The sequence below is a fragment of the Argiope bruennichi genome, chromosome 3, assembly GCF_947563725.1.
Source record: "Argiope bruennichi chromosome 3, qqArgBrue1.1, whole genome shotgun sequence".
NCBI classification, from domain to species: domain Eukaryota; kingdom Metazoa; phylum Arthropoda; class Arachnida; order Araneae; family Araneidae; genus Argiope; species Argiope bruennichi.
Window position 1 is genome coordinate 129,762,243 of NC_079153.1, and position 23,458 is coordinate 129,785,700.

The window sequence follows — 23,458 nt, forward strand, 5'->3', positions numbered from 1 at the left end:
AATTTATAAGCATGCATTACATTAGATTTTTTTATGTATTACTTGATTTAAATATTTGTATTGTAATTTATTACTGCAATTGTGTCTATTTTTGACATTTGTATGATTACATGAATTTTAAAAAAATGTTGAATGGTGTGTTCTGGATTCTAATTATTTATTTTGCTTAAATTTAGCCTTTAAATTTGTTAAATGTTGATGGTCATGAAAATTAATAGATGTTTTTATACTGTTAAATATGTTCAATGAATATTGAATTGAAGAAAAAATTTAATAATTATTGGAAAGGAGATTTCTGTAAAAAATTATTACTATTAATAATATATGTGAAGCTCTTCAGATATTCTGAACTTGGAAACAGATCTGATTTAAAAATAAATTATTTAGTAAAGCATTAAATGATGTTAGATTTAAATCTTGACTCTCATTCTTTTTTCTCATTCAGTACATTTTGGATTGTTGCCAGTAGTTAAATGTAGAACAACTGTAATTTTGTAAATGTCACATAAATTTCAGTTAATTACCTTATGTTGATTTTATCTGTTAACATGAATCATTGTTTTTTTTGCTGTTTGTAATCTGTAGTAGCTGCTGGAGATTTTCCTTTCCATATGGGTCATGCAGTTCATTTTGTTTTCATTGTGTTGGTTGGCAGGTTGCCTTGAACTAAAAACATTTGTGAAATCGAGCTTTGTAGGAGTTTTTGAAATGAGAGCAAAAGAAGTACTAAATGAATAGTGCTGCTCTATGTGCCAGAAAATAGTTGAACTGATTACTCGCCTTTAATAAAAGATGAGTTTGATTAACGAAAATAAAAAAAATAAAAAATAAAGGTGTCTCTCTTAAAACTATATGAACTGCTGCTTATTATTCTTTATTAATAATAAGCAGCAGTAATGAATAAATGAAATTATATTTCATTTATTCAGGAAAAGAATAATTTTAAAAATTAAATTAAAATGTTTTATTGTAAATAGTAAGTGATCGTTTATTTACACTATTGCTTATAGATTCTCATATGTTTTAATCACTTGTATGTATATAATAAAAAAAAATTAAAAATCCCTACCAATATATTTTTCTATTTAGAAAAAAAAATTAATTCTGTATTTAAGAGTTAAATAAATTTCTGATACAAATTTATTTCTACCAGGTGACTATCCCCTCCCCCTCCCGCCAATTACTAATGTTTATTATGTTCAACTTTGTGAATTTTTTTCATATATAATTTTTTTTTCTTTGTAGATTTTCATTGAATATAAAGATGCTGCAGATGCTGAAAGGAAATTTGAAGAATCTAAACTGATTGAAGTCCTGAAGACTTATGGCAATACAATTTGCATTTATATATCACTCCCAAAAATTGACAAAGGTCTGTCTGTCTTTTTTTTTTTTTTTTTTCTACCCACTTTTCTGCTATTTTAAAATATTATATTCTTTTCTTTTTAGTGATTAATTTTGCCTTTAATACGTGGATGTATACAAGATTCTAATACTTAAGACATGTTATTTCCTTAAATGTGTTTCATATTCTTGTATTTTCTCATTTTCTAATGTATCATAATAAATACATTATTTGAATGAAGGTAGCCCAAACATTAAACAGTTTTAGCTTTATTAGACATGTACCATTGTGTTCCAAACTATAAAGGATCAAGCACAATCCTTGAATTAATCTTAACTGACTTGAAATAAGATAATTACATTTCTTATTATGACTTCTGAAATGTTTTTCATTTATGTTCCATTATTTCTACAAAACATGATTAACTCCATTTATGAATGTAAATTTTCTTTGTATTCTTAGTGATTGATGAGAAAAAAAAAGTAAAATAAAAGTATGAATTAGTAATGACAAAAAAAATTATTAATTATAGTTGTTTACAAAGTTTCATATCAGGATGGATATATTGATTATAGTTGCTTACTAATATCAAAGAGCCCGATGAATTATCAATGTTTTTTCAACTTCAAAATTCATATATTTAACTTCACATAGGGTTGATATAGATAGTTTCAAGAGTCATATTATTTATTAAGAAAAAGTCAAAATACATTGATGTATAAAGCATTTTTGTTTAATGCCATTATTAATCATTAAGTTGCAAAGTTGGTTCATTTTATAAATTGTTGTTGACTTGTTTGTTCAATTTAAATAAATTTCCTCATTTAAATGTTTGTTGTCTGATTTATTTATCTAGTCTTTAATAAATAAATAGTAATGTGTTATGTGTGTATATATATATATATATATATAATGGATTTCCTTAGATGGTCACATTTTGTTTGTTAGTAAGATTTCTTAATGAATTTTAAGGATAACTAAAATGAATTTTTTTAATGAATTTTACCCAAATTTTTCTTAAAGATTATTACATGTATCAGCTTTTATTTTTAATTTGTCAAATTGTCTTCACCTGATATAAAGAAGCTAAACATTTAATTGTTTGTTTACATTGTCATTTTATAGTTAATTTGTTACATTGTCATTTTATAATTAATAATTTTAAATTGTAAAATGTGTACTGTTTTAGATTTTTATTTCTTTTTTTTTCCCCTTTTCTTTCTTTTTTTTATTTTTGAGAACAAAGAATTTGGAGCAATTATAAATTAGTTTAGTTCTAAATAATGAGTATTTACTTGCTTTGTAGGAAAAAAAAAAAAAAATACTGAAAACTTGTAGATAAATTTTGTGATTGCCTCGATAATAAGTATAATTTTGTACATTATTTTTCTCTTAGTTTGATAGAAGTCAAAATATGTACTACCTTAATTTTATGTTACAAAGTTATTGATTTCACAGTGCTGATTTATTATGAAGTTCTTAATGGAAATGGAATTAATTATCTTTTGTGCTTTCTTTGTTTAAGAATGTCAGGTGATTTGAATACATTTTTTAATGAGTTTAAAATTTCATTAGTTACTTTTATTATTTGATTTGAAGCTGAAAGTTTTCAAAGCTTGCATGAATACAAATTGAATTTTATTTTCATTGAAAGTAACTAGATAGTCAATTTTTTACCCTGGTGTTGTATATAAATGTCTTTATTATTTATTAATTACTTTATTCAAATCATTTTTTTAATTTTCTGTGTTTGCTCAATTTTTCAGCTAATTTAGATCGCCTAAGATTGTATGATGACGTTTCTGATGAAGGCAGATTTGACCTCAGCAGTGATGAAGATGCAGAAGGGGGAGGAGGTGGGTTTTTTAATTCTTTGTCAGAAATCTATTCTATAGAGTATAAAACTTTTCAGTTATTGCGAAATAATTTCCATAAACTTTTAAAATTGCTATGATAAACATAACAATTGCATTATCTGTTTTGCTAAATAAAATCTATAAATAATTGCAAACTATACACTCATTCTTCTCATACTTCTCATTGTAAAACATTATAAGTGTTCTGTCTGTACTTTATGATAATAAATGGTTTTATTTATATAGTGTATTTTTAGGCTTGTAATTTCTCACTATATAATCACAATACAATATTTCTATTGATAACTCAGATGAAACATTAAAAAAAAAAAAAAAAAAAAAAAACTACAAAATTTGAAAAGTTTTTTTTAAATTTATAGATGCTATAAATATGAAAAAAAAAAAGCTTTAAATTATGAAGTTTTACAATGCATGAATCATAAATGTCATACAAATATAATCATTGTCATAAATTTGGTAAGGATTATGCTTCCTACCAAGATAGTGAGGTTTAAGATACTTGATATTGTAAAAGAAAACCCGGAGTGAATTTTTGTAATTTTCATATATTCTTATTTGACTCATTAAACTGTAAAGAAAAATCTCTCTCTGCTGCTGTAAAAATAGCTGAGAATTTTACAAAAAATTCACATAAAATGATGGTTGTATTAATGCATAACAAGGAGTTATTGAATTTTTGGTTTTTAACCCATTGAATTATGGTAAGACTATAATTTTTATTTTTATTATTGAAATATTTTTTGAAAAATTTGGGGACAGGAGATAAAACAATTTTTTTCTAATTTTCATTATAGCTAAATTGAAATTTTTCATATATATATATATATTCCATAAAAAAAACTGATTAATAAATCAAATGCTTTCTTTTTAAAAATGGTATGATTTTAAATGTTTGATTGTATGAAATCTTTGTTAGATTTGCATCTAAAAGCTGAAGATTCTGCTCCTCCACTTCTCTTATTAGAGAATCTTTCTTTAAAGTCCAAATTTTCAGAAATTTGTAGAAATTTTATAGTTATGTATTGTAAGAATTTATGAAAAAATGAGTTGTGTTCAAATGGTTAATGTTATAGACAGCCCTTTCTTTTTTTTCTCTTTTTATATTAAAATTTGAATTGTTTAGAACAGAAAATATTATAAATGTAAAAATAACAAAAACGTATAGTTTTTTATTTAAAAATTGTCTAAAGTTGAAAAAATCGTTTTTTTTTTTTTTGTTATTATTATTTCTACATCCAACTTATATGCACTTTCTAAGTTTTCTTTTTTATTCCCAATTTACAAAACATTTGTTTGAACAAATTCTGAAGAACTCCTATTTTACAACATATGAATCAGTTTGAAATATATTCACATGAATAGAAACAATAAAATATTAGTTTTGTTTTTCTTTGCAGAATTGATTTTTGTTTTTCTGTTTTAGAATTCCCTTGTTTCTAAGATTTATAACTTATTAGTACATGAATTTTTGCATAAATTCCAATTGTAAAAATAATGAGATAAAGATGGTTTTGAATTGACTGGTAATCAAAGCTATGTTATATGTTCACTCTTGCTCAAATTGTTAGAATATTTATTTATTGATTTGTGTTGGAATTTTTCTGATTAAGTGCTTAATATTGTTTTAGATGAATATGTTAAATTTTTTGCATATCTATTTTTAAAGAGAGTTTTAAGTTTATACTGTAATTTTGTTACATCTTAATTTTTAGTGAGATATATAGTGACATTTGACTTTTCATTCATCTTACACTTTATTTTATTCCAGATACTGCTGAAGCAGATGCAACTCCCGAGAAAGCCAGCTGTGATAAATATTCTTCCAAAGCCAATTCTACTTCAAACAGTTGTTGGTTTGATCGGCTGATGACCAGTGAAAATGCACAAGATAGTGGTGAAGGTCCAAGCAACAGTGAAAGCATTTCTCAAGCAGTTAGTCAGGCTATTCATAGTGATCAATCAGAAGATAGTAGTCTCACTGATAGCGAGCGGACACTTGTTGGAGATGAGCTGTCTCCTCGTAACAATTCTCCTGACATTATGGGGACTGAAATGGAGCAAGATGGCGAACCGTCTATTTCAGATGTTACAAAACCCGAGTGTGACAGTCTATTAATGAACTCCAATAATGGATGTGGACTTCTGTGTCAAAACAAATGTCGAAATTTATCTTCACCTGAAGAGAATACCGAAGACTTCCCCTACTGCAATCAAACTGATCACAGCAAAAATTTAAGTGCAAATCAGACTTTAAAAGTGAAAAATTATTTTAGAGCATGGCCTTATACTGATTATGAGACTGGAGAAAAGAGTAAGTCTTTTGCTGAGGCCTTTTTTTTAATTACATGTTTAATTTATATCTTTGTTTACTGTTACTTTACATTCTGACAGATTATCTATTTTTTCACTTAAAAAATAATAATTTGAGATTATAAAAAATATGCTAGGATTAAAAATTATTTCAAAATTTTAGTAAGATATATTAAATATTATAATGAATGTTTGTGTTCTACTTTTGCTGCTATATTGATGTATAATTTTTTTTTGAAAATTTTCATTAAAATTGCAGTTTTATCTTTAGATTTTACGAGGGTAAATTTTTTTCTATTTGAAGCTCTAACCCTTTGAAGTGCACAAACTTAAATTTTTTGAATTTTTAAAAATTATGTAATTTACATGTTTAGGGTCTAAGGGAAGAGAAAATATTTTTAAATAGTTTATAGTGGACTGCAGCACTAGGGGGGATGGGGTGGTTTCACTGGAGTACCACTGTGCACCTATGACATATTCTTCTTATGATTAATAAATACTTTTTAATTCATTTTGTAACATAATTATTCATTATTTATTTATGGAAATACTATAACATACAATATTATCAGTGAAACTACTTATACAATCTTACAACATAAAAAAAATTATAAATGAAAAATAAACAATTTTAATAGCAAGTAATCCTGAAATATAGCTAACAATTGCAAGTTTTTTTATGTGGCATTTAGATTTTAAATACAATCAACACTATATTCAAGTTATGAAGAAGCATAATATTTAAATTAACCATTTAAAAATTAGGAAAATTCTACTGTAATAGAAAATATATTTAATATCCCCATAATATGGTAGCTTGCTAATACAAAAAGAATGCAACTGAAAAATGAAAATTTCAATTATCATATTTGTATAAACCTTACTCAAATGTAATTAAATTTTTCACACACAAAACTCATGGCAAAACTTCCATAAATTATCAGCCACTTGACTTAGAGAGTCAGGGGAAGGAAAAACAGATCGGTTTACGGTAATGCATTTGAAGTGGTAGAGAATCTCATGCCGTAGGTGCGCAGTAGTATGTCTCTGAAACCAAGTATGAAGAACTTTTCTTTCGCGATTTGATTTGAAAAAAAGATGTGTATGTTGTAGACATCTTTCATACAACAAATTTATAAAGGCATTTTGAATTTGTTTATTTTTTGCTTGATGAAAGAAAATTAAATTGAAAGTATTGCGAAAAAACATTAAAAATGACACTTTTTTTTTTTTTTTTTTTTTGTACATAAGAGGGATATTGACTAGTGTGCTGACATCTACAGGCAATTATTATAATTAGAATATTATTTTAGAGCCTTTGGTTTTGATCAGAAACCACCATGCGTTTAGAAATGATTTTTAAAAAGTGGTAGTTTTACTGTGATACCATCGCGCATCAAAGGGTTAATTGAAGCTCTATTAGATATTTTGTTAAACATAAATTCAATGACTTATCTCTGTGTTGCAACTAATAGCCTCCCACTACTAATTCAAAACACAAACTGAGTAAAAATTAAATTATGATGCTTTAGAAATTATAAAAACTCCTATTGATTTTTATAATTGAGCATAATTGATATATCCTTTATGAGTTATTATAAAAAATGCATAAAATTAAATAAAATTATTTTGAACTAAGCATATGTTTTATAAAAATTTTAATAGGTTTTGTTATTACATTATTTTAAAAACAATTTTGATTAATAATATTTCTTCATTATTCAGCATGATTGTTGTTATGAGGGATTATGAGCAATTTATACATAAGGTATAAGATATCTTTAAAAGTGCAGTATAGTACATTAGATAAAATTTGTAAAAGTAGTGGGTTCATCATAAACATTTAAAAATATTATACCATCTGAATTCCGTTATTCCTCTTAAAATTAGCATATTTATCTTATATTTCTGATTATTATTCTCATAATTGTTTCTTAGATTGATTTTTATTAAAACAGTCTTTTGAAATTATTTACAGTGTTAACAGATTTTGTTGTTTTTTAAAATTTTATTAACATAATTTTTGCCTGCTGTTGCTGCATAATATATATATATTTTAAATCTCTATTATAATGTATTTATAAATATTAGATAAAAAAGTATAGATAAGATGAATTTTAAAAAAAATTAATATTGTGGATTTCAGCTTACACATTCTATGACAAACAATTTATTTTGTTTTCTTAGTACAATCCTGTTTCTAAGTTATTTACTAAGAAGATTTATTCTTCTTAGTGTATTGCTCTGCTCTCTATTTTGAAAAAATGAAATCATTTTTTATTGCTTTAGAATTATTATTATTTTTTTTGATAAAAAAAATGAACATATTTTAATATTGGAAAAGCAGTTGCTCAAAAGAAATCTAATTCATGGAAGCACACAGTTCAATTATATTCTTCATGGCTTACAATCCTTTTTCAAAAGTGTGATTAATGTATTAATAAAATTTATAAAAGTTTGCATTAATTGTCTTCTAAATTTACTTTATTTATTTTTTCAGTGCTCAGAGTTTATGTGGATAAGCGGATTACTTTAGGAGCATTTAAAAAAGAATTGGAACCCCATATAGGTGTAAAATCGGATCTTTTTAAGGTAAGTTGGTTTTATTTTTCTTCCCCATGTTTGTGTTAAAATAGCATTTCCTTTCTTTTTATTGTTGTAAGGAAACAGGTAAAATGAATGCTTGAATTAAAATGAAAATTCCTACAAATCATCAAAAATTCTGATACTTGATTTCAATCTCTAATTAAAATTTTTTGTTTATTAGTCATTTCTTTCTTTTTTAAAATTATTTTTATATTTGTAATGGTATTCCGTAATGTTCTTAAATATAGTATGATGTAGCTTTCATTACATTCCTTATACTTATATTATAATTTCTTTCACTTTCCTTCTTATATTGTAAGAATCAATAATAATGAAAAGAAACAATCTTGTAAGAATTTCATATTTTCTCTTTGTTTAATAGGTTTATAGAGTTTATTCAAATAACCAAGAATTTGAATGTACTAGGATACATGATTCCCTTAGCAACTTCAGTGATGACACTAGAGTAAGCCTTCATATTGTTTCCTCTTTCAATTTACATTTTTAATTAATATATCATGATGCAATTTAAGTACTGAAAGTAATTATAATTATAAATTTTATTATAATTAATTACATATTGTAATTATTATTTATATAAAATATTAAATTTTATTTCAGCTGCTTCCATATATATATATATTATTATAGAGAATGTTTCTTGCAATATATATAAACTTAGAAAAAATTATATCCATTTTCTTTAGAATATCTTACTTTGGTTCAAACAAATTTATATATAAGCATTACATCATTATGGTGAGGTATTTGCAGTAAGTTAATATTTTTGGTGATTTTTTTTTAAAGATAAGATATTGAAACAGGACATGCTAAGAAAGAGAAGAGGGGGGAAAAAATATTTATTTTAAATTAAACTGTGCATTTTTGACAAGTTTCTAGCAGTATTAGAAATCTCCATACAACATAGGCCAAATCTGGTGTGATTGGAAGTTTTATCTGATGGTGGATTTTAATACATAGTATAATAAATACTACTTGTGGAGAATTTTGCTCAAATGAACTACTTATGTGAAATTTTTAGAAAGGCATTCACTCTTCAAAAATTATTTTAGTATTAAATATTTTCTTTTAGTTACTGAGTTTTGTCATAAATTATTTTGGTTTGCCAGTTTATTTTATTCTTTCTAGCCTACACCTTTTCCTTTCATGGGAAAATAATGAAATTTGGTGAATGTCATTAAAAAATGATGCATATTTTTTATCAAAAATTTGTCCCCCTTCCCCCCAAAAATTACCAGTAGGAAAGTTTATATGTTAAGCTATAAGTAAGTAAGCTATATATGTTTTACAAAATATATTTAATGAATTACATTATTTATCCATCTTATAAGCAAAAAACATTTTCATTATAATGACCACTATTGTCTGGTATCATCCGAAATCATAATGGTTGATTATTGTGTATAAATTGGAAAACTTTGCCCATATTATGGTGTGTTGTTTTTAAGATCAGGCAGAGATCTTACGGAATCATAAAAGATCAATTCTTTAATGATTTCAATATTATCTTAGCTAAAATTACAAGGCTTTTTAAAATTATCTTTGTATATTTAATTTTCTTCTTTCTATTTCATAGATAACTATCAGATTAGGAAGGCAACTACGTAAAGGTGAATACAAAGTGAGGATTTATCAGTTGTGTTTAAATGATCCGGAAGCGATTGAGGTAATTTTCTGTTGTTTTTGAATGACATGATATCAGTTCTTTTTTTTATGTGTCGAAATTGTTAATTTTTATTATATATTAGTGTGATATTGATCTACTTAATATCTGTGTGAAATTTTTTTTAAAAAGGATTATAATATATTGTCATTATAAATTCCCTCCCATCTGTTTCTTTATAACAGTAAAATAACAAAACAAAATTTTAGCACGTGTTATCAATGCTTAGTTATAATTTCAGTTAAAAATATTTTGTAATTTTTTTTTTAAGATTTTTAATTATTCTATCAATGCAATATAGATAGTTATCGATGTATTACTAACAGAAATTTTTTATTGTTTTGAATAATGCAGTCAATCTCTTAATTATAAACAATCTTTAAATTACCTATCGTTGCTGTGTGTTTAAAAATTAAAATAATGTAGTATTTTGTAGAAGTGCATGGGTATTTTCTGATTAGATTCTGCCTAAACATATTTTTCACTTAAGACTGAGGAAATTAGAGCAAAGATTTTGAGCAAAAGTAATGATTTTAATGTGGTAAATAGTTAATATACTTATAAATTATGTTTTTGCAAATAGTAAGGTTATTAGTAATATTGTTGTAAATCATTATTTTACTTATTTTTGGATTTACATATTGTTTTAAGTCTTTATTGCGTGGCTGTCAATGAAACCAAGCATGCTTAAATTTATTTTTACCTGAAGTAAAGAGTAATGTATCCTCTGCAATATGTGTACATTTATTATTCCAAATCAAAGAAACATTTTACAATTATGAAAACTTTGTTATTTATTAATTATGTATTTACAAGTTGTTTCTTTATTATTTATTTTTGTAATAAATTAAAATGAAAATTTTGTTCCTTTTACTATTTATTTCTGTCATTTTTTTTAAATAAGAAGGTTTATTGAACTTGATGCCTTTTTCATTGCTATCTGAGGCAAATAAAACTTACACTTCACATTTATCTCTGTTCTGATTGAAACATTCATAAAACACTTGTCCCAAAGTATTTTACTTCTCTCATTAATTCTTTGAGAGGCCATTTAATAATTACTCTGCTGCCATTTGGAATTTTTTAATATAAATTTGTTCTTGCCATTTTACCACAAATTGTGTGAATGGATAGTTAAATATTTATCTTTAAAAAAATCCAGTACAATTTTAAATTAATTAGAATGCATTAAAAGTAATTTTAAAATCGTGCTTTTTCATATGATGAAATTCTTTATTTGTAATGCTAGAAAATTATTTTTTTGAGCAAAATTTTTCCCCAAAAGAAAGCTTTAAGATTAGAATTATATTATATTAGAAACAAATTTGCTTATCAATATATATATATATATATATATAATAGTTTATTTTAAATGTATTCATTTAATACTTGCATTTAAAAAAAAACTGTTCTAGAAACAGATTTCTATTAATACAGTTTTTATGATTACTTCATATTTTACAAACTTTTTTATAAAACACAATTTCTGTAGCAATTTACATAAATTATATGTGATGTGTGAAAAAATTATGTATTATAATATTAAATAATAAATGAATATAGAATAATTTTAGTTACCTTCTGTAATTTTATTTTTATGATGCTTGTAGGTAGAAAAAGTTATAAAGACTTCATGTAAACCTTGTTAAACCTACTAATAAGTTCTTTTTTTAAAAAAGAAATATCTCTTAATAAATTTGTCAGTAAATAGATATGATTTAAAGCAAAAGTAATAATTAAAAGAAAATCAAATGTAGCCTTTTGAAAAAAAGACTGTGACTTTTTTTTTCTTCTTTTTTTTTGCATTTACATTTGATATTTTATTTTGATTAACTTCTTTTTAAGTGGAGAGTTGATATAACAATAAATATTGCCTTTAGTGATTTAATTTTCTTATAGGTTTTTATATTCATGTATTTTCAGTTTGAATTTTGCATTTATTAAGTTGTTGTCCATTATCATGTAGTCCTATATAGTGCTATTTTCTTTTTAATGCTTCTTTTGTAGTAAAAATATAGTTCTTCTGAGTTGTATATTTTCTTATTTCAGCCTTTCAAATTTCTTATTGAATGGGTAGTAGTAAAAGGTATGACAGTCCTCAAATTAAAGAAAGAAATTCTTCCACAAATTAAGGAGACCTGTGATCTTGATATTCCTCTAAACAGGTATTTTTTTACAATTTAATTTTATTTGATTAATATATACCAACATTTTGAAAATCTATTTTAGCTTGAAATTTTTTTAAAATTGCCATAGATTTACAAGATATCTATGATAAAAATGTCATATAGTCAGAAAAATGGGGGGGGGGGTATGTATAATTGCTTGGTCATTTTGCTCAAATTATGTAGAATTTTCTTGGAATGTTTATCTTATGAAAATGGCGAACAAAGCAAAATAAATATAAACATGTGGTTATTTTTTTATTGATAAATGTTCAAAATTCATCTTGTTTAATAAAAAAAAAATAATAATAATTCATTTTTAAGAGGATCTTGTTTTTTCACTTTTATATATTTTATACTGCTTTATTTAAATGAAAATAAAAAATATCTAATGAAAATGCTTGGATTTATTTGAATCTCAAAACAAACATCTTGAATTCATTGTCTGAAATTTATAGACAAATATCTGATTATTTTAGTAATGCCTAAAAAATTCAAAAGTTTAAAATTTATGGATTGATATCTTACCTAGATTTAAAATTCTTCTTATTAATGAAAAATTACGTTAGCAGTTTTGAAACTGCTTAGCATGAATTCTAAAAAATGATTGTGGGAGAAGATATACCTAGAAATTTTTTGAGATGAGTTTGTTTTTTCCTTGTGACTTGATGCACTCTGTCATTGCATTATATTTTTATTATTATATATAAAATATTAATTTACTTAATACAAAGACACACTGAAGATTTTTATAAAATAAAAATCCTCTAGATGCCGTCTAAGAAAAAAGAGTTGGAAAAATCCTGGAAATGTCTACTTTGATCATCAGCGTTTTGAAAAGGACATTCCTGTAAATTCTAACTGGGATATATACTTAGAAGTGCTTCCAGGTATTGTAAACATATTATTTATCAATTATTGTTTAATCTATTTTTCAATAATTGAATTTTTAAGGGTCTTATTATTGCATTTTATTAATTATGCTAAAGTTAAGTTTTTAAATGAAAATGAATGAGGAATGAATAAAAATAATTGCTGGTTTTCTAATACATTTATTGATGATGTAATATCATAATAATATATTACATATTTATATGTAATATTACAAGTTTATTTGTTAAGTGGTTCATTAGAATGGATGAAAATTGTTTTTTTATTTATTTATATTTAAACAAATATAATTCAAAATTTTAATAACCTGGTTATATGTATCAAGTGTAAAGTATTAACTGCTTTTATTGAACAATGATAGAAGTTTAGATTGGTTGGATTTTTAGCTTCATTATATATATATATATATATATATATATATATATATATATATATATATATATATATATATATTGAAGAACATTTATGTAAATGTTCGTTATATTAAGGATTTATAATTTTATTTAGAAATTTTATCATTATTGATTAACTGAAATTACAAGTATAAGTTTTTCCTAAGTTTTGTTTTAAATTTCTGAAATTTTGCAAACATTTGTTTCTGATACATTTTACATATATACATTGTGTCCAAATTAAAAGAACTGTATTTGTTGAAAACGTTAGAAGGCTCAATGCATGTAGTTTTTCTTAAAATGTAATAAATTTAACTTAGAAATTACTTATTTTTCTGCATTAATGTATTGTTTTTTAAAAAGCGAAGTAAATTGCACTCTATAGTACATTTCATTAAATATCCCATATATTTAATTGGATGATGGGAATTCCTTTATTTCTTTCTTGTGTGATTTTTAAACCTACTTAGAAATTTAGTTGTAGATTCTGTTCAGCTTGCTAACGAAAACTAATTACATATGAATCCATGGGTTTTAAGCTAAATTTTGCAAGAATAGAAACTGTTATATGCATCACACATTTTAATTCTGCTTATAAATTCTTTCTATTATATATGCTTAAAAAGTTAAAAGCATTTTAAATTATATATCATTTTTATTGATATTAATCATTTGATTATGAATTTTCTTTTAACGTTGCTGGCCATGAATTTTTTTCAATTTTATAACCTTTATATGAAGTGAATTTATTGTTAATGCATCTCATGATATTTCATGTTAATCTCATATTTCATATTATGAGGTTTTCTTTCTGTTTCTTATACATGAACTATGTTGATTAAGCATTGTAATCATCAAAAAATTCAAACTCAAGATTTTGACAAATCTTTACTTTTTTAAAAAAAATTCCATTAGTACAAAAAAGCATGTTTTTATAATTTTTTTCGTCTGACTCTAGGTAAAATAACCCAAAAGTGTTCCATACCTTTAGGGGGGGGAGCCATACCTTACTCTACTCTATGCAAGATTCTGAAAATAAAAACCATAGTACTCATGGTGTTCATGACTTTGTCCTAAATTCACAGTTTTTATTCAGAAAGGGGGGAATATCATCTTTAGGGAATTTGGGAAAAAGTGTCAGGGAGACTACTCCTGTCAGTTTAGAACAGATATAGTTTTAAATGAAATTAACTTTTTGTAAGATATTAGTTTACTTTCAAAATATTCTCAATAGATGCTGAACCTGTGACCTCAGAAAAACAGCTGACTGTATTCACTCGCTTATGGCATCCAGCTGCTTATAAATTAGACCCCCTCAAAGAGATTGTTTTAGATGATACAAATTTTGAAACTTTACTGCATGAGGTATGTATTCTTTTATTCTTTAGAATATACTTTGATGACATCAATTTAAATATCTTGAATTATTTATTTTATAAAATTCTTTTTCTGGTTAATAAGTATTTAATGTTGAATTTCATGTTTGGCCTTCTATGAACGTTCCTGTAGATTTTAATGGAACATTAGTAAATAAACAAATTAAAATACATGATTGAACTTACAGCATGAAAGTATTTTATAAAAAAATAATAACATTCAAAATATAAACTCTTATATTTATTGGCTAAGGCTATTACAGTTGTCTAATAAAGCTAGCAATAACACAACATAACTGGAACACAAAAGTTCAGTCATTTATTGCAATGTAATACTAATTGAAATCATGCCATGCTATTCTAGCAAGAAGAAAAGTAAAGTTTTCTTATTTAAATCATATTATATTAATTATTTTTGAAAATTCCTTTAAAAATATTTTAATCAATGTTTGAAGAAATAATATGGAAAAAAAAATGTAGAAAGATATTTCAAGATCTATTAATTATTAAAAAAATATTAAAAAGATATACTGATATTAAAATGAAATTACTATTCTTTTGGTTGTCAAAAAGAACTCTGTTGAGTAAGGATAAAAACGAACAAAACTCTCACAGAAGTCTTAAAACAAAATTTACTGCAATTTAATATTGTACAAAAAAGAGTTTTATGTGAAATTTTTGATTCTGTGTAAATATATTTTTCTTATACCTATAAATATATGAAAGAAACCTTCAAAATGTTCTAATCCTCTTATAATATTTTGATCATGAAATTGTTTTGTAAATCTGATAGTTCTGTTGTATAGAACTTTATTTTTATCAGAAGTATATATTGGTAAAAGAATATTCTTTTCTTATAATTTTTTTTCTTTATGTTATAAAACTTATGAAATGCTTGTTTTTATTCTTTTTTCTTTTAATATAATTTTTCTAGTATTTCATTAACAGTTTTTTTTCTTTTAAATTCTCATGAAAGCTGGAGAAAATCAGTGGTATTCCTGCAGAATTCATTGAAATTGCCAAGGTATTTCATTTTTATTTAATTCATTTCAGTAATTAATTTTAATATTTTCTGTTGTAGTAGTTTTAACAGACAGATGATATTCCCATAAAAATTATTGACAAAAACAAAAATATTTTTTAAAATTACAAATCTGTTTTATTTTAATGTAACTAATATATATATATATATATATATATATATATATATATATATATATATATATATATATATATATATATATATATATATATATATATATATGTTTTAAATTTCAAATCTACTTGAATATTTATAATATAGAATTTTGCAATTGAACAGTGATAGAATTATATGAATGATTCTTTGTTTTTTAAATTATGTTATAGAAACATGCATTTGTTTATTTTGCTTCAATATATTTTTGAGTTAATGAAAAGAATTTGAAAATAATATAATTTTTTTTAATGTTTTAAGGACATTTTACTGATAATTTAATAATTTTTTCTATAAATAAGTGAAATTTCTTCGCAATTTACTTTTTTATTTCACAATTATCTTTACCTTAATCTTCTTAATTGTAAAGAAATTTATTGAAATCATTAATTAAAATATAGTTGTTTGTTTATAGTTTAAATAGAAAAATGACAGAAAATTGACCTTTTGATTGGTACTTCTGTGTATTCATACAATCTATTTTCATTTCAAACAGCTTTAAAATATAAAGTAGAGTATACACTACAAGACATTTCATTTTGCTATTTATATTTGTTTGCATTCCAAAATTTTATATGCAGATGTTGTGAAAGTCATGATGATTCATTATTGATTTAAATACGTCTGTTTCATAATCCATTTCAAGTAAATTTTATGTTTCAAAATGATGCTATAATTGAATTTGCTGGTAATAGTGTGAGGTTACTCCATTTGAAAAGTGTTGTCTTATAATTATGTTCATAATTTTTGCTGACTTTCCTATGGTTTAAACAGAAAAATGCTTAATTAATATGAAATTCCATTTTGATTATGGATAGTCATCATCACAAGTTTATGAAACCAATCTATTTTTAAGAAAGAGTTCACCTATAGGAATGGAGTTCATTTGGCTCTATACTCAATATGTTTTGTTGTTGTTGTTTATTTTAAGTATTTTTAATGATATTTATATGCCTTTTTTTTTCCCTCCCTTTGAAGGGTCAGGGTACCTTTCCCTGTGAAATCTCTCTCTTATCAGTACATACTGAGTTAGAATGGTTATCTGAACAACCATCAGTAAGTTCCTGGCCTCTATGCATTAGTGATGATGGGCATGTTATATTTTACAGGTAATTTATAGTGTTGTTGCTGTTTCAGTTATATTGTTTGTTGAATTATTTAGCTGTATGCAAATAATTTTGATGTACTACTGATTACTGTGATCAATTTTATTTTATGTGAAGTTATCTGTTCATGAAATTTACTGGTTTAATTTTCTAGAGATAAAAGGGAAGAGTTGAAAAAATTAACAGAAGAAGAAAAGCGTGAAATATCAAACAAAGAAAATGCTAAGTAAATATTTTCATTTATAACAATTTTTTATTAACTTTTTTTCTTCTCAAAATACATTCTGGAATTGGAAAATAAATCCTTTTTCTTTATATTTTCTTTATATTCTTTATATTATATTTATCACATTTTTAAAATTAAAGAACATGATAATGTTCCCTTCATAAATATTTGTATAAAATTGCTTAATTTTTTAAAATTCTTTTGGCATTTTTTTTTACTTTAATACATTATTTTTATATTAATATATTTGCATAAATACACCACTTTCCATTGATCTTCCAATACTGATAAAAATTTTCAACATTGTATCAAAATTTATTTATTTATTATAATATAATTTTTTTACCTTGTTTAGCTTTATCCTTTCATAATGCAATATTTCAGATTTTGGATTTTAACAATAATTTTTTTGCCACTTCTTATAATAACACTAGTTTTTAACACTCCCATTTTAAAATTTCCCTTTGATGCAGTACGGACAAATAACAGCCTTTGTGTATGTGTAAATTCTAATCAATTCAAACCTAGCAATTCTGTAGGTTATTGGGTTAGCAATTATACATTTAATAGAGTAAATAACACTTAAAAAAATGCTGATAAATACTAATCAACATCAGTTTTTGCTTTACCCATTTTTAATAAAAGAATATGAACAATTTTAACAAATAGGATTTTTATGTGTAGAAAGATTGTTGGCTTTCATTTTTTTTGGTATTCAGCAAGCAGATTAGATGCCTTTTATAATAGCTGGCTACTTAAGCTTTTTTTATGCTGAAAATTATGAGTAATACCATACTCTATGCTTTAAAACTGAATATAATTAAAATATAACAGTTATTTTAAAGATTTTTTGATTTGATGTAAAGATATATTTAATAACTTTTTTTAATGATTATTGCTTATGTGGAGTATAAGATATACTTGATTAAAAAAAAAGGTACTTGCTTTAAAATTTTGTTAGTTATTTCACATTCTGTATAATATTGTGATTATTTCTATAAATTCACTAAAAGGATATGAGAATTTTTATTTACTTTGCAAATATAAGTATTATACTAAAAAAACAAAAATATTGTAAAATTTTCAGGACAAACAAAAATAATCCTAAAACCACTTACTCTCCACGAAAAGAGAAAGCTTTGAAAATCTACACTCTTGATAGTCCTAGTAGCACGACGCAAACAAGTCAAAATTCTCACTATCGCAACTCTTCAACTCAAAGTGCTCAACCTATTGTACCTGATTTGGATTGAAATTTCTCCATCATCCACCAAGTAGTAAGTGTTTAAAGATTACCTTCTCTCTGTTTAATTGTAATGCTTAATGAAACATGTTTAAGTCCAAAGAGAAACATATAAAATGGAAAATTTACTGATCAATAAATTTTACAGTTTGATCCATTGCTACAGTTAGTTGTTTTGTTTCTGCACTTGTTTTTTTGTGTATTAATGTCAATCTCATTTTAAATTTGAGTTGGAAAAATGACCATTTATTTATTTAATGTAATATTTTTTATTATTTTTTTTCAGTCACTTGAATTTTATTGCCAGATCACAAGTCCTGTATAGAAGATATTAAGTCCACAAAAGGGACTGTGTCTTGTCTTTTGCAATATATTTATTTTATATGTGTATTTGTTCTGCAAAACATTGTATGAATTTGGAGTTTTATCTTTTACTAAAGTTAAACCAGTTCGACAAAGAAAAAAAAAATTAATTTATTGGTCATTGTGTATTTCCACCGGCACATTTTTTTTTCATTAACACTTTCTTTTTATTTAATATCTTATTTACTATCTTTTTGTGTATGTAAAAACAATATATGACTTTATTTATTGTTTCAACTAATTGAATACAACATTGTCTCTTTTTAATGCATCTTTCTTGCATACTTTCTATATGATTATAAACTTAAAATTATTTAATTATATAAAAAAAAAAATTTGTAATTTCTCCATTTTACATAAGAAGGAACGAATTTTTGAAATATTAATTCCGACTTGCATAAAAGTAAACTGTGTAGAAAATAAAATTATGTAAGGTGGAGGAAGGTACTCATTTTTCTGTTATTAGAAATGTGTTTTTGTACACTTTTAAAAACAATTGATAGTTTTTAAAAATTCTTTTTGTGTAATAATAAAACATATGAAATGAAAAAGCAAGATTTTTTTTGTATTTAATTCGGATGTTATAGATATTTCATTATACATAAAAGGCTCAGAACTGATTATCAGGTATTCTAAATACTTTATATTTTTCATATACTTATAAATTTTTCATTAATAAAGTGAGATTGATAAAAAAAAAATGTAATTTGAGTTGAAACTTTGATAAAATATATTTTTAAATGTGCATATACATTCTATAAATTCATTTTTAATTGAAACAAGCATATTAAAATAAACACATGGCAGAATCTGATTAAGACTCTCATGAATGGCTCTCTATAAATGGCTTTTGAAACTTATAAATAATCTATAAGGTATGTGAAAAGAAAATTTCGGCTTTCAAAATTTTATACTTACAAAATTGCTGAATATTACCTTAGAATGTTCAACTTAGTGCTTTCACTTTACATTGTGTTGAAGGTTAAATTTAAATTGCATTATTATCTGATGCTTTATGCTTGTGATTCCAAAATTTGCGAATATTTGCATTATCTTTAATACATATTCATGCTTTTTTTTTAAAAATATCTATATGCTTTTGACATAGTTTGCTCACATTTAAAAGCTTAGTTCTATATTATTTGTAGTTTAGTAACAATTCATAATCTATTACGGAAAATAATAAAATATTAGAAACAAGAAGGAAAACCAAATATTTTATATTGTATTATAATTTTTAAAATCTTAATTGAACTTTAAGAAAAGGATAAGTGTGCAAGAAATCTGAATTCTGTAAAGTCATCATTAAATTTATAATGTAATTAAATGTTTTAAATATTTTTCTGTACTTTCAAACACATGATAAATTGTTTATCTTTGAAAATGCAATGAAATAATTTTTGCTTAATAAACAGCCATTGTTTTGAAATTTGAATTTTTATATTATCTTGACTATATATTATGTAGTGTGTGTATGGGGAAAGGCAATTATAAATTGTGACTGTTGAATAAGAATATAGTGTTATATCTGATGCATGGATGTAATTTCGATTTTGAAATACGTATGATAAACATTTTATTTGGTTCTCTTTATCAAATAATTTATTGATTTACTCTTGATTTTTTTAGAACTTTGTTTAAGTAACAAAATTTTATATTGGTTCAAAAGATTATATTTCTGTAGACATAGATGATTATCTTTTAAACAGTTTTAACAAAAGTTTTTTTTTTTTTTTTTTTTTATAAATTATATTCTTTTTTTATTATTATTTGCCTAGTAGTTTTGTTCCTAAGTATTTTTGTCTAAAGCTAAAAAGCTTTCATGTTTGATACTTTTTTATTGCTTTTTTTTTAAATATGACCTGTGACTGAATCGAAAGTTTTCGGAAAGTAGGTTACCTAACTAAAAATTCTTTTTAATAAATTAAAATTTTTATATATATATGCAGGAAATATTTGCATTTTTATATTTAAAATTTTTATTTGTAATAAAAAAAATGTATTGTTTCCTTATCCTTTGATTTCTTTTTCTCATAGTAAATATTTTTTTTTATTAAAATGTTCTAAAAAGCCAACTATTTTTTAATGTGTTGCTACGTTTGAAGTAGAAATTTATTTTTTACTATTGGCACCTAGTACTTTTCTTTAGTTTTAAAATGATTTTAGTATTTTTTAAAAATTTCTTAATCCTATTTTCATATATGGGTAAATATGTAATTTCTTTTTTGTTTTACTTAAGCAAAATTTTCCAAAATTATCTATTTCTTAATTTTTTTTAAAAAAATTTTATTTGGAAACTGCACATTAATGGACAAGAAATCAATATATGAATATGTTCAGCCATTGATTATTTTTTTTTGGTTAATTTATATGAGTATACAATCAAAAAGTTGAAGCAAGTAGAAGCTGTATTTTTCTCTATGGAAAATGCATAGAAAATATAAGTAAAAAACTTAAAATAATTGTTTTTAAATTTTGGCAGCAAAAAGAAAAATTAAATATCAAAGATAAACAATTTTGATTTAATCATTCTGACTATACTTAAAAATGTATGAATAGTAAACTTTCTTATCACTTTTAGATTTCAGACTGTCTTTAATATCTGCTACATCTTTTTGATTCTAACAAATAAAATTAAAGGTAAAAATCTTGTTTTCTTTGTCAGACATTTTGCACATTGAACTATACAGCTTTATTGTAGAATTTTTTGTGTGTACATATGGTCTTAAAAATATTTTCCTGTCAATAATGAAAATTGTGTAGTTGCTATAATTTTACAAAGTTACTTTTTTGATTAGATTTGAATGAAGTATGTTTTCTGATACCAATGCCTGTTATTGTTTTCTTGCAATGTTCTTCAAATGCATTATTAAAAAGGACATTTTGCCCTTATGTCTTTTCTTAAAACATGGAACTCAGTATGAATGTATGTAAGAAATCATAAAAAAATAAAATAAATTTTTAAATATTGAATGCATTATTTTGCCTTTTTTTTTTCTTTTGTTGCATAGTTTTTTTCAGGATGATAAGCATAGTTATTTTATCACATATTTTCAAAAGTATAAAACATATGTAATTCTTAAATAATTGTAAAGTTTTATATATTTATTATATATTTTTTTAATTACATTATACTATCAAATAAGTTTGCCGCAAGAAAGATATATATATATATATATATATTAATAAGCAAACTTACTGCTCAAAGTATTAATCATATATATTTTTCTTTTGTAATACATTTTAGAGTTCTGAAATTGAATGTAACTAAATGCTTGGATTTTTCCGGTTAATTTGAAAATATTTTTTAAATGCTTTTATAAATTACTAAAGGTTTTTTTCTATTTGTATTTTTTTTGCAGTAAAAATTTTTGTTCAGAAATAATTCGAATAAAACCAGTTCAAGTTATGTCTCAATCTTTTGAAAAATATAACTGCACATGCTATCTGAATTTTCTTTTGTTTTACTCTGTTTTTTGCTATTGAAAAAAAACTGGATTTTAAAATTCATTGGTATTCCGTATTTAACATATATCATGAGCATGAATTGATTCAGTTGAAGTAAAGTCGTGTCTTGTATATTGCATATAGATTGCTTACTATCAAGTGACTGATATATCATAGATAGCTAACCACAGAATTGTACTGATAGCTTAAAATGTTTGGGTGCCCTTAAAGTTTTCCTAGATATTGCATTCAGAAAGTTGTATTAGATTTAATGATATATAATTTTTTATTACTATTTTTAATCAAAAACTTTAAATATAAATTTCATTTAATATTGTTTGGTAATCCTTGATGTGTAAATTCAGTGTGTTTATTTTTTATCACAGAGCATTTTTATTTCAACTTCTAAAATTATCTTTATACATATAAAGACAAAATAATATTGCACATTTCAACGGATGAGAATTTGTTTCCTGTTATGAAACCATATCTGTTTGCCATCAAAGATTGCAAATGAATATCTCACTATATTTTCTTTATATTTGTGTAAACCATATTTTAACAAATTATTAATTATATAAGCACTCTTTCACATTACTTAGACTCTTAATTAAGTTAACAAACAATTATGTAAAATCTAGGATATTGATAATTAGCATTATGAAAGGACTACTCTATTATAGAAATAGTGTAAGGTTTTTTTGCAATGTGCATTTTCCTCCACGCTAATGAGGCCAGGCTTAAGATTTTTCGCCCGATTATTTCAAACGATTCTGTTTATTTTCTTAATGTTTGATGCATTAAAATTAAACATTGTTAATTAATAGATCTTTCAGATTCATTCTGAAGTACTTTTGAATTAAAATAAAACAGAATAAAGGAAATTAAAAATTTCTAATCTGCATAGCATTGCCCTAACTGGCGTAGAAAAATGAAAAATTCACGCATACGCATTGTGCACTGATTGTTGACAACTAATCAACGGATGCGGACTTGATTTAAATTATTTTTAGGTTATTGCATGCTTTTGTAATTAAATTGTATTTATGTTAGTTATATATTTTTTATATATAGTTTTAGCTTATAGTTTTAAGTACATCGTTTTTTAAGTAGTTTTTTTTAACCTGTTTTCAACCGATTATTTTAAACGATTCGTTTTATTTTCTTAGTGTTCGATGCATTTAAAATTAAACATTGTTAATTAATCGATTTGGTCATGATGAATCTTAGAAAACTTTGTTGACAAATTCAT

At 23.9% G+C, this 23,458-nt stretch overlaps 1 protein-coding gene across 2 annotated transcripts in view; it reads left to right on the forward strand.

The window, feature by feature from the left end:
- LOC129962648 (ubiquitin carboxyl-terminal hydrolase 47-like) overlaps window positions 1-21,725 on the forward strand; it is a 60,795-nt gene extending 39,070 nt beyond the window's left edge. For both annotated transcript variants that reach the window (XM_056076530.1, XM_056076531.1), the window contains exons 23-36: window positions 1,246-1,372; window positions 3,112-3,201; window positions 4,991-5,533; window positions 8,033-8,124; window positions 8,501-8,584; window positions 9,716-9,805; window positions 11,852-11,967; window positions 12,739-12,857; window positions 14,485-14,615; window positions 15,603-15,650; window positions 16,800-16,930; window positions 17,082-17,153; window positions 18,241-18,430; window positions 18,683-21,725. In XM_056076530.1, the coding sequence (XP_055932505.1) occupies window positions 1,246-1,372; window positions 3,112-3,201; window positions 4,991-5,533; window positions 8,033-8,124; window positions 8,501-8,584; window positions 9,716-9,805; window positions 11,852-11,967; window positions 12,739-12,857; window positions 14,485-14,615; window positions 15,603-15,650; window positions 16,800-16,930; window positions 17,082-17,153; window positions 18,241-18,406 (1,809 nt within the window). In that variant the 3' untranslated portion in view covers window positions 18,407-18,430; window positions 18,683-21,725. The remainder of the gene's footprint in view (window positions 1-1,245; window positions 1,373-3,111; window positions 3,202-4,990; window positions 5,534-8,032; window positions 8,125-8,500; window positions 8,585-9,715; window positions 9,806-11,851; window positions 11,968-12,738; window positions 12,858-14,484; window positions 14,616-15,602; window positions 15,651-16,799; window positions 16,931-17,081; window positions 17,154-18,240; window positions 18,431-18,682) is intronic.
- Window positions 21,726-23,458: the final 1,733 nt, after the last annotated feature.